Source organism: Bos taurus, chromosome 3 (genome assembly GCF_002263795.3).
Source record: "Bos taurus isolate L1 Dominette 01449 registration number 42190680 breed Hereford chromosome 3, ARS-UCD2.0, whole genome shotgun sequence".
In the NCBI taxonomy this organism is placed as follows: domain Eukaryota; kingdom Metazoa; phylum Chordata; class Mammalia; order Artiodactyla; family Bovidae; genus Bos; species Bos taurus.
This window is the reverse complement of record NC_037330.1, coordinates 9,106,123-9,118,641: the sequence shown is the minus strand read 5'-3', so window position 1 is coordinate 9,118,641 and position 12,519 is coordinate 9,106,123. Positions and strand designations below refer to the sequence as shown.

The 12,519-nt window shown below is 44.8% G+C and overlaps 1 protein-coding gene across 7 annotated transcripts in view; it reads right to left on the bottom strand.

Moving 5' to 3' along the window:
• Positions 1–12,519, bottom strand: part of CD84 (CD84 molecule) — a 51,407-nt gene that overhangs the window by 10,118 nt on the left and 28,770 nt on the right. For 2 of the 7 annotated variants that reach the window (XM_010802802.4, XM_024989886.2), the window contains 5 exons: positions 5,302–5,553; positions 4,785–4,904; positions 3,913–3,945; positions 1,807–1,904; positions 840–902 (listed from right to left, as the gene is read on the bottom strand). In XM_010802802.4, coding sequence (XP_010801104.1) covers positions 840–902; positions 1,807–1,904; positions 3,913–3,945; positions 4,785–4,904; positions 5,302–5,553 — 566 coding nt within the window. Of the gene's footprint in view, positions 1–839; positions 903–1,806; positions 1,905–3,644; positions 3,946–4,764; positions 4,905–5,301; positions 5,554–12,519 lie in introns of those variants that run through there. The other 5 variants (XM_024989882.2, XM_059884953.1, XM_024989884.2 and 2 more) reach the window with 5 other exon arrangements.

Sequence of the window (12,519 nt, the reverse complement as noted above, 5' to 3'; positions counted from 1 at the left end):
ATGACTCATAGAATCAGCTTTTAATTCTTATTCATGAATGCATTTGCATTCCATTTTGACATCCCAATATTTCCTCCCACTCGTCACTTGTTATCATTATCATCCCTTTCTCCCCAGACATCTGGGTTCAAATTTATCTTTCCTGGTTAGCTTCCTGCCTATTAACTCAGCTATTAGACAGAAACACTTCCAAAAAATTTGATTCACCCAGAGACCCCAAAGCTGTCCTGATTGTGGTGGAAACAAGGACTTTCAGATAGTAACAACACTGAACCAGGTTCCCCAAACTGAAAGTCCTGTCAAAGGTCAGGACCTACCTTCCCTCTTTGCATATTTGAGAGAAGCATGCTGGGGCACAGGGAACATGAGTATCACTAGAGCACTACAAATGCTTGTACAGGTGGCACACTGTGAAGGTCTGCTGAGGGAACCAGTGGCAACTGGGATTCAACCTGTGTTCTGCCTGCCTATCTGTGCATCTGGTATGGCCCTGTGTCTGCCTGGGGCATGGCAGACCTGCCTTCCAATTTATACACTGTGAGCTAGCAATGGCTCTAGATGTTATTAGAGGCTGAAGTTTCCACACTGCAGTTCAGAGACCTAGATGCTCCTTCATAGAAAGGCTGGGAACAGAAATCAAGGAAGCCAGCTTGTAAATGGCCTTGGACCTGGGAGGCAGAGCTGTGTGCATGTGTGGAAGGAGATCAAGGCTATCAGCAATTAATCCTGAGAAGCACAGAGTCCCAAGGGAACTATTTTACTCCTGTTTGGTTAGATAAGATGCCAAAGAAAAGTTGGAACAGACAGGACAACAGTGATAAAAATCAGACAGACTTTACCTTATCAGAGTACTGCATTATGGAGTAAATTGTGTTCACTGGCTCCTCCTTGGTGGGGAGCACCTGTAAAACACCCATCTTGCCCTCAGTGAGGGAGCCCAGGCAAATCTCTTACTTCTTCCTCTGCCCATCAGCCCTCCCTGCTCTCACTTTCACTAAGTGGTCTCCTCTCCCAGCTTCACCTTTGGTTCCATCCAGGTGGAGAGGATCAGGGTGAAGTTGGAGTGGGTATAGGTAGCAATTGGACAAGAACCTCAGAAGCCAAGAAGAACAGTCTGGTGGTTCAGACTGAGTCTTGCTTAATCAGAATTTTAGCTTTCCATGGGCTCTACGAACCCAGCTGAACTATTGGTCCAAGTACAGGGCTGGATTGACCAGGCAGACTTCAATTTCCCTTTCTCTCCTTGGAGACTTCAGGAGAGCAGGCTGGTAGAAGCACAGAGGAAGGTGATACCATGAGGAAGCCTGGTTACGAGTGGAGGTGAGGGAGGGGCAGGCAGGTAAGAGGAAGGTGGGAGGGCAGGCTGTGGGACAGAGTGAATCAGCCTGTGGAGGATAAGCTGCTGCTGCAGCCAGACCAAGAAGTCAAGTTCAAGTGGACCTCTCTCCGTTTTGTGCACTTGAAATCCCCTTAGCAACTTGTTTACTGGTCAGTGGCCACATAAAAGCTCTCACCTCATATCAGAGGCTCCCCTGGTATGGGTCCCCTATAGAAGGTGCTTTACTCTTAGTCATGACATCTAACATGGAGCCAGGCCCAATTAGAAGCATGAGGTCTCAAGTCCAGGAGGCTACCAGGGGGTGACACATGGCCACTTTCTTGTCCTCATAGAAAGATTCGAAGGATCATTTCCCTGACATGGTATTTCTTGGTCGGATCCCGCACCCCCAGCCTCTGGCCTGTGGCTGCTACCCATGACCCCCTGTTTGGGGTGGTGGTGGAGACCTGTGAGTAGCACCACCTTACCTTGGATTGGGGGATCTCATCATAGATCCTGGACTCTGCTGGCTGGGTGTTTCTTGAAACTGTGATGTATGTGTATATTGTTTTCTTTGAGGAAGCATCTGAGTCACAAACAAGCATAGAACCACAGTACATGAAAATGTGGATGAATTTTTAGAGATGACTTAATGTTCTCTTTTTTCAAATAAAGAAATGACACCCCAAGAGGTTAAATGACTCCTGTCCTCTTGAGATGGATGTTTGAATCCTTGCTTGGGGATTGAATCCCTTTCTTAGGGATGCCATGCAGTACAGGAGACACCTGGCTCAGGTCTTACCCAGAGCTCAGTGGGAATTCTTTTCAGTCCCCATTAGGATAAAGAGATTCTCCCCAACCTCTGTGTGGGCACTGCAGGTAGCTTTTCCACCCAGGGTCTTCCTTAGTATCTCCAGCATTTAGCATTGACTGCCTTGTATGGCTAGTCTTTTCATGTGACGGTCTTAGTTTTTCAATTAGATTGATTCTCTCTAGTTATACACTGTGTTGGTCTCTTCTGGTACATATCTTTCTTTTACCACTTCAGTGTTAGACATGTAAGAGGTACTCCACACATATTTGTTACTTGACTGATTGATTCAAACATTTGTTAAACTCTCTACCTGCCAAGCTCAGTGAGAGGAATTTAAGAATTCCTACTTTTAAGAATTCAGGGTTCACCTAGTGACTCAGATGATAATCTGCCTGCAATATGGGAACTGTGCTGGGCTTAGTCATGTCTGACTCCTTGTGACCCCATGAACTGTAGCCTACCAGGCTCCTGTGTCCTTGGAATTCTCCAGGCAAAAATACCGGAGTGGGTTGCCATGCCCTCGTCCAAGGGATCTTCCAAACCCAGGGATCGAACCTAAGTCTCCCACATTGCAAGCAGATTCTTTACCATCTGAGCCACCAGGGAAGCCCAAGAATACTGGAGTGGGTAGCTTATCCCTTCTCCAGGGGATTTTCCCAACCCCGGAATACAACTGGAATCTCCTGCATTTCAGGCAGATTCTTTACCAGCTGAGCTACAAGGGGAGACCAGGGTTCAGTTTCTGGTTTGGGAAGATCCCCTGGAGAAGGGAATGGCTGCCCATTCCAGTATTCTAGCCTGAAGAATTCCATGGACAGAAGAACTTGGTGGCTACAGGCTATGGGATTGAAAAAAGTCGGACACAACTGAGTGTCTGTTTTAAGAATTCATGGACTAATAGATGCATTTCTCCCTTTGTACTGCTTTTCTTTGCTCCTAATGTGGAACATTTGAGGGTCAAGTTGAAAACAGATAGCCAGAATTGAGGGCCTTCATATTCCAAAGCACCAACATATCTGCAGACAACAGGTCTGGGCTGAGTGCTATTATTACAGGGATCAAGTGTTTCAGAGTTTAGTCCTGTCCCAGTCCCTGCCTCTGGAGAAGGAAATGGCAACCCACTCCAGTGTTCTTGCCTGGAGAATCCCAGGGACGGGGGAGCCTGGTGGGCTGCCGTCTATGGGGTCGCACAGAGTCGGACATGACTGAAGCGACTTAGCAGCAGCAGTCCCTGCCTCAGACTTGGTGAGTGAACCAGATTCAGTGCTCTCTTTTATTTCATTTGCAGATGAAAAAATAGGACTTCTTCCCTTCAACAAGGCTGTGAGGGATTGAGGGCAAAGGCCTCTTTGAGGAGCCCTGAAGATCACCTATGGCCTGAGGAGGTGGTGTGACTTCTCCCCATCAAGAGATTATTTGAGCTACAGTTCATATTACAGACTCTCTTCGCCCAGGATGCCTCCTTCTGTGCCAAGCCCAGGTATGTCAATTGTAAGGATAGTATCAAAGTACTCACGATGTACCAGGCACTTGGCCAAGTCCTTTATATGTGTAATTCATTAAATCTGTTCAGTAAGTATATGCTGCACAACCTGGTTTTACATGTATTTTACAACTGAGAAAACCAAGACAGTGATAAAATAATTGGTAGCTGATAGATGGTCAAGCTGGGACCTTCACCCCAGATGTCTGCAAAGTACAAGCTTAGGCTTCACCACACTCTACTGTGAACTCATCTCTTCCAGTTGTCATCCAGGGAAACTAGTGGTTGAGAACTTACCAGGGTTCTTACTGAAGTTCTTCAAGAAGGAACCTGAGGAATCAGACCCAAAAGAGAGTTAGGAACATGGAATCAGAGGTAGAACCTCTCTACATCCATGGTTGCTATTATGATGGGTGGGAAAGGAAGATTTTGAGTGGACACAGAATTAAGAGGAATAGAAGGGTGGACTCACCTAGGGCTCAAGATCAGGTTTTCTGAGTTTAGAATGGTTACAATTACAGAATGATCCAGAGGGACCCAAAGGGATCTAGTGACAACTAATACTTGTCCCTCAATGACATTTCAAAGGTCACAGTTTTGGTGGACTTGGAAGTGACCTTGGAGACTTAGTCCAAATCTTATTTCACGTGTGAGAACACTGAGTTGGAGAGGTAAATACATGTGCCCCATGGAGCACAGTTTGTTAATGGCAGTGCTAAACTTGAACCCAGGGGCTCTCTTTGACTTGAGGTGTCCAATTCTGATTTTCCCTACAGGAGACCTGGAGAAGGAAATGGCAACCCACTCCAGTATTCTTGCCTGGAGAATTTCATGGACAGAAGAGCCTGGCAGGCTACAGTCCTTGGGATTGCAAAGAGTCAAACACGACCAAGCGACTAACAGTTACTTACTCACTTAAACTTGGACCGAAGTTCTGGACCCATGGCATCCTGCTGATCCCAGAAACATGTTTGGAAGACCATTCAGGGTAATGTAATACAGTAATCAGGGCTGTCTTTCTGGGAGAGGGTAAGATGGGGCACTGAGGAGTCTAGAAAGACTAATTCCCTGGAACAAAGGACATTTCCACCCCACCTTGGATAACTGACTTCAATACCAGAAAAAATGAAGGTACATTTCTACATTTACCTTGTGAGAAAATCTCCTACCTTCTCCTTTCTTGCACAAAAGGAACAAAACCACTGAAGGTAGAATGACTATAAGCACAGAAAGCACAGCCAGCCCACTCATCAGTCCAGTGTGGCGAGTATGGGGGGTCATTGTGATGTCTGAAAACAGAAGATTCAATGAGACTTGACTCTCAGGAGATGGGCCAGAGAGGTTAGGCAAGCTTGTCCACATTCAAGAGCACTATCCATACTAGGTGCCCTCCAGGGGAGTGCCAAAGCTACAAGGAAAACTGTACTGCCCGCTATTAAAGGTCAAGATCAGAAACTGAATCAGGCAGCTGAGTGGGGACTGCCTCAGAATACCCTGAAATGCCTGGCATCTCCCAGAAGGCTTTGGACTCTTTTCTGGGGCTTACTGGGAGGAGAAGCACCTTGGGTCCAGCCATGCCATAACGAAGGCACCTTCCTCTGGAGAACTTGGGCCAGTTTCAGGCCTTGCAGCAGGTCAGAGTGAATTTTGAGACTCCAAGAGAGATGGCCAGAGATGCTTGGTTACCTGCACAGAGCTGCTGGGCAGAGATGGAGTCAGAATTGTTGCTGACAGGGTTCCACGCTGTACACGTGTAAGTCTCCTCTTGGTTGTCAGGGGTCTGGAAGATTTGAAGGACATTGCCCTCTTCCCCTCGTGGACTCCAACTGTATGTCACATTCTTTTCTTCTTTATCCACAGAGCACATCAGTGTGACATTACAGGTGCTGTTCACAGATGTCACGAAACTCTGAGTAATTTTTGGCTTCTCAAGACGACCTGTGAGGAGAAAACACATGAGCCAGTGGTAAGCTGGAGATGACCTATATCAGCCTGAGGGAGTCAACTATTAAATTTTCAGACATTTTCATGAGGGTTGTTAAAAACTTACAATGAAATACATTTTATTAATAACAAAGCTAATAAATCCTCAAAACTCATCACTTTCTAATGTTTTTAGACAATTTACTTTTTTATTTGTTTTTTTTTGGCAGTGCCATGAGGGATCTTAATTTCCCAGCCAGGGATCAAACCCATGCCCCCTGTGGTAAAAGTGCGGAGTCTTAACCATTAGACTAATAGGGAAGTTGCAATTTACTGTTATCTATGCTCTAGGAGTTATTTATATCTATCATATTTATTCCTTGTAATGATGTAAAATGTCTTCCCAACTCTGCATGACTTAAAATCAGCTGTAGTGGGAGTATTTACATCAAAGGAATTGGCAAATGCTACAAACTAGGGCTTGATTTATTGCTTTTCTGATTGTCACTTCAGACTTAAGAAAGGAATGGAGGAGGGGGTTCTAAAGCAGATTAAACAAACAAACAAAACTGAAGATTTTACATTGTGACTAGCACACAAAAAGTCAGAAATATTCTTCTAGAATTTGAGAACCATCATCCAGTTCAGCAAAGAAGTTACTCACATCATTGATGAACAAATGAAGTTCCAATACATGCGTCTTTGCTGAATCACTTTTTTCTTATTAGTAAGCTTAAATTAAAATGTCAACCAATACTTATGTTGATTGTGTTCATGCATTTTCATGTTGGTTCATTCATCAGTTGCAACCACATGTTGGCTAGGGATATAAATGCTCAGCGAAAACCAGTGAATGCATTCTGTGAGAACAACTGGCTATATGGAATTTACAATAAAGGCTATTGTATATTATCACTTATACAATTGTGTGCCACATCTCCTTTATGTCAATACAATTTATAGTGTATATATACAGACACACACATCATTAAGAACTGGTTGAAAATTTATCAGCACCCCACTGTATGACACAATCTTTAAACATTTTTGTTCGGCTCTGTTTTCTGGTCAATGTGTGTTTTCTTTTCTTTTTTTTTTCATTTATTTTGTTTTAAAGTGCCCATGATGAAAACTTCAAACCTCTTTAAAAGTTCATTTCAAAAAATGGTTTTACTAAAACAACCAAAAGGTAAATGATAAAAGTTTTAGGTGTAAAGGATTACGAAAAAACCAATTATATGTAAGTTCATGCAATAACTAGATCTGGAGCTGGAAGAAGTACAGCTGGAAAGATCCTTTGCCAGGAGATAAGAAAAGGACCATATTCAGAGTATATAAGTTCAGTTAATTCTTGGCAAATCTGCTATGATGTGGTTTGCCCCTCCACTACTGCCATGCGAGGGAGGGAATAGAGGAAGGAACTGGCACATAACTTTCTAATTAACATAGAGTCTGTAAAAGCAATACATTTGGCAGTGTAGAGACAGAAACCATTTGTTTGTACCTGTGAGGATGTGAAAAATGGGAAGTAAGAGCTGTAAAGGCTTTGATTCCAACCTAATCAGAAACTCTGGTTCTAAGAGTCTCTTGTGCATGCTTACACTCTTTGTGACCCTGTGGACTGTAGCCCAGCAGGTTTCTCTGTCCATGGGACTCTCCAGGCAAGAATACTGGAGTGGGTTGCCATGCCCTCTTCCAGGAAGAGTCTCTTAGAGGGGAACATTCCAGATCAGAATTAGTGATGACTTGGCAAAAAAGCTTCTAAATAAGTTTGGAGTAAAGACCTTGATTAGCTGTGACAGTGATAGATACAGATATACATGGTGAAAAAGGAACCAAACTGTGTGTTTCCTCAGAAACTTGATTAACAACAGTGTTTCAATCTCTGCTTGTTGTTCACTTGTTTTTAGAAAGTTTTTTTTTTTTTTTTAGTGAATGTTAAGGTGGTGGATAGTGGTGAAAATAGGATTCCATCTCATTTTTCTCAGCAGGCAAAGAGATGTTACTGTTAGGTAGTTAGAATAGGAAAAAGAAGTCCAAAATGGTGGTGGCTAAAAGACAAAGGAAGAAAAAAGCCCACAGAAACAGAACAAAAGAAAATCTGAGGACCAGACTGAGAACCTCAGGTGAAACAAACAGCTTTCTGGGTTAGCCCAGTTTACATAGGGCAGGCTCAGGGGGAGGAGACAAAACATATAAAAAGAGGAGCCAAGATTGAGACTCTCTCCTTTTGGGTCAGCCTGCCCTCATGCTTCGAGGGTGTACTACCTTTTGTTTGCCAAATAAAACGGAGCTGTAATCGGGCTATAACACTGGTCCACCATTTCAAATCTTTGCTGCAGTAAGACAGAATCTAGGAAATTACACACTCCCCTGATGACATATCTGGTGCCATAACTCGGATGTAACCTGGCTGAAACAACCTCAGCTCAGCCCCATGAGGCAGAGACCAAGCACAGAAGAAGCCCGACAACAGTCACGTGGCAAAAGGTCATGTGGTGGAAGCTGAATGCCAAGGAAACCCAGCCCAGTGGAAGTGACAAGAAGCCTAGTATGCTGAAAACAGGGACAGCAAAAACAAACTCAGCAGGAAGTTCACACAGCTCAGTCTCAGATTCCAGAAGACCTCCAGTTAAGGTAAGAGGTCCTTGCCCCAATCACTGGAAGGACATATGGCTAACAAATCTTAATTCCTTTACAATCTCGAGTTTCTTGTTTCCTTGAACCCCCTGTGAACAGGTGAGCAGCAGTGGGTGCAGTTGAGGGTCTCTGGCACGGGGCTACTTCTCAGTGTGTCCTGAAGGCTCCACTATCTGCTATGCCTTAGGAGCTGTTGCCCAAGTGGGTGAGGGTTATTCTGTTCTTAATCTTCTTTGTGCCAAGGATCAGGCCAATGAAAACTATGGGTACAGGTCAGGCATTTAGCAGTTTTTCTGACAGGCTATGAAGGGGGTTCCTTGGCATGCTTTTCCCACTGCTTTTTTTTTTTTTTAACTTTACAATATTGTGTTAGTTTTGCCAAATATCAAAATGAATCCGCCACAGGTGTACATGTGTTCCCCATCCTGAACCCTCCTCCCTCCCCCCTCCCCATACCATCCCTCTGGGTCGTCCCAGTGCACCAGCCCCAAACATCCAGTATCGTGCATCGAACCTGGACTGGCGACTCGTTTCATACATGATATTATACATGCTTCAATGCCATTCTCCCAAATCTTTCCACCCTCTCCCTCTCCCACAGAGTCCATAAGACTGTTCTATACATCAGTGTCTCTTTTGCTGTCTCGTACACAGGGTTATTGTTACCATCTTTCTAAATTCCATATATATGCGTTAGTATCCCACTGCTTTTTCTCCCATTCTTCAGCTCCTCTCTCCATCTGTGCCACTGTTTACAAAATATTGGGCAGGTCGTCATCTTTCCATCTCCAAAAGTTGTGTTTGAAACTGTTTACCTAAGATTGGGACTCAAACTCATATGGCAGGACCTAATGAAACTCAGGTTTTTGATGTCTCATTGCAAAAAAATTCAGTGAGAGACACAGTGATAGGTAAGGGGTAGATTTGTTTGGATTCAGAGAGAAGCACAGGCCACAGAGTGTGTGCCATCAGAGAAGGTAAATGCGTTGGCCGTGAAATGTGTGGTTAGTTTTTGTGAGCTGGCCGATGTCATATGCTAATGGGTGGGAGGATCTTTCCAACAATTGGGGAGCCACCCACTCCTTGGTCTTTTGGTAGTGCCTTGGAACTGTCATGGCGCCTTTGGGTGTGTCATTTAGCTTGCAGATTGAGGATCAAGGCCTAGTTGAATTTGACTTGTCTGCCATCTTGGACCCATTTGATTCTAATCAGTTTATGTTATGCCTATGCCCTTGGGCTATGTCATTCTTTCAAAAGTTGTGCCCTGGCCCCTTCCCTCCTGTTTCATGCTCTTACAGGCCCACCATGTTGCCTCTACAATCTTCTGGAGGGACAACCAGAAAATAGCTGGCCCTTGGGAGGGAAGTACTATATAATATCCAATCCCTCTAGAGATTCAGGCCTTCATCTTCCATGTTTCCTACAACATGTGTATCAACAGCGCCTCTCAGTGAACCTGTTAGGGGGGGTGACAGGCCCACAGTGCCTGCTAGAGGTCCATCTGTTGGTGGCATCCCTTCAAGAGCAATTGGGCTTCCAGGGACAATGTTTGCCACTTTGGGAGTGAACCCTGCAGGCCTTTTGGGCCCAAACCCTTACCACCCTTCCCCTAAAGTTACAAAAGTAGTGAAAGCGAAGTCGCTCAGTCATGTCCAACTCTTAGCGACCCCATGGACTGCAGCCTATCAGGCTCCTCCGTCCATGAGATTTTCCAGGCAAGAATACTGGAGTGGGTTGCCATTGCCTTCTCCAAGGAGAAGGTTACAAACATAACCCTGATCAAATCTCCACTCCACTTTTATGGAACACCTGATCTGTTGCCTCTTATTAATTTGTTCTCAAGTCACTTACTAACTCCTGCAACCAGGACCCTGCCCCCTTGTAGGCAACATCACCACCCAGCTTATTATTAAAATACTCTTAATGCCCCTAACAGGACCAGGTAACCCTCTCCTTTGCCATTACTTCTGTTACTACCTAAAGTGGGCCTATGACAATGAAATGTTGATCTCTAGGAGATTGTCAAGCCTCAAACTCCCTGGGGATCTGCACCTTGACCCTTAGCTCTCAGGTTGCAACAGTACTGGGTAGGATAACCTTTAGAAAGACTCACCCCTAAGGAAGTCCACCCATAAAAATAGAAGAAGGTCTATTAGTTTCTTCTCCTTTTTTCTTTTTCTCCCTGTCATCACTGTCTTTTAGATGGGAAATAACCAATCAACTTCCTTACAGGTGCCCTTGAGATGCATCCTTGATAACTGAAAGTTGTTTGATCCTCTAAGGAAAAGTTGCTTAAAATTCTTTTGTGCCACTTCGTGGCCACAGTATTCTCTGGGGGATAAGGAACACTGGCCTGATGATGGGAGTTTAAATTACAATACCGTCCTACAGTTGGACTTATTCTGCAAAAGATAAGGGAAATGGACAGAGATCACCTATGTCCAAATTTTCTTCCACCTAAGAAATATGAAGGAACTCTGTCTTAAGTATGGGATTGTTGTACGCCCTAAAAGTGAGCCTACTAGGCAAATGGTGTTAGGCATAGACAACTAAGAGAAGGAAGCCTCCCATGAAGGCTCACCTCCCATGGCTCCCGAGTTGCCTGGTGTTCTTTCCTTGTATCCAAATGTGCCCCCATATCTGGGAGCACCCCCTCCACAAAAGCCAACTCAAGTATGTCCCTTAGTGAAACTGGAGGAGAATTTGGATCAACCTGGGTCCATAAGTTCTTCTCCCACTTAGAACTAAGACTGATAAAACAAGACCTGGAAAGCTATCCAGATGACCCAGGCAAATATGTAGATACATTCCAATACATTACCTTGGCCTTTGACTTGACGTGGAAGGACATCATGGTCATATTGAGTCAAACTTTATCTGACCCTGAGTATGCTAGGGTCATAAAGGAAGCCTGAGGGTATGCTACAGGGCTTCAACAAGTCAAGCAGTAAATATCCAGTGGGGGAAACTGCAGTCCCCTCCTCAGATCCTAACTGAAATTATAATGACCCTGAGCACATCTGGGAAAGGGATTACTTTCTGATCTGTGTAAAGGTAGGGCTAAAAGCAGCCCAGCAAAAAGTAATCAGCTATGCCTGGGTCTCAGCAATAAGTCAGCAGTCCAGTGAGAACCCCACTGCCTTTCTGGAAAGGCTAAAAGAGGCCCTCCAAAAGTTTACCAATCTGAACTTCGACTCTTACAAGGAACAGGTGATTTTAAAGGACAAATTCCTGTCCCAATGTGCATCAGATATTAGGATAAAGTTACAACAACTACAGCAGAAGGACCCTTCTGCTTCTTTAAATGGGATGGTCCAGACAGCCACCAGTACCTTTTATAACAGAGAACGAGAGAGGGACGTCAAGGTCGAGGAAAGGGAGAAAAGGAAAGAGACAAGGCATACCCAGATGCTGGCCGTCCTCCAGGGAAGCACTATGGCGAACCCCGAGTTCTTAAAGGACAAGGCACAAGGCAAATGCCTAATCTGTAGACAGGTGGGACACTGGGCCAAAGAGTGTCCAAACCATGACAAGTCTCCTAAATGGCTTGCTACAAATGCCATCTATTGGGACATTGGGTGGCATTCTGCCCTTGGGACCCAAGAGCCTCAAGGTCAAGCTTCAAGCCTTCCCTCACGATGGTTTAACAGGACTGAAGTGGCCCGCTCCAGCCAGCCTGCCTGTCACAGATAATCATCACGGGGCTGGAGCCAAGGGTGCAGCTGGATGTGGCAGGTAGGTCTGAGAATTTCTTGGTTGACACATGGGCTACCTACTGTGTCCTGACCTCCTATTCTAGAGGCTTCTCCTCCCAAACCTGTACCATTTTGGGTGTTACAGGAAAAACAATTACAAAAAGATTCACCCAAGCACTTCTTTGTTGCTGGAATGGACAAATATTTTCCCACCAGTTTCTGGTGGTCCCTGAGTGTCCTACTTCTTTATTGGGAAGAGATAAACTCACTAAACTGGGGACCACCCTTGTGACAGGAAGCTTTTCTACAGCTTCTGGTTACTACTGAGGAATCCAATATACCCTCTCCAATAGGGAGGGACCAAAAACTATGGGAGGACAAAATTAACCCCCAGGTTTGGGACCAGGGAACTCTTGTACAAGCCCACCAAGCTGAACTGGTCATCATTGTCCTCCAAGATCCCACTTGGCTTCCAAACTGGAAACAATACCTCTCAGAAGAGAAGCTTGGGAAAGACTACAATCGCTAATAAAATTCCTTGCCTGTGGGCTATTGGTCCTCACCAGTTCACCGTGTAACACCCCAATCCTCTCTGTAAAGAAAAAGGATGGGACCTGGTGAATGGTTCGAGATCTCTGGATTATAA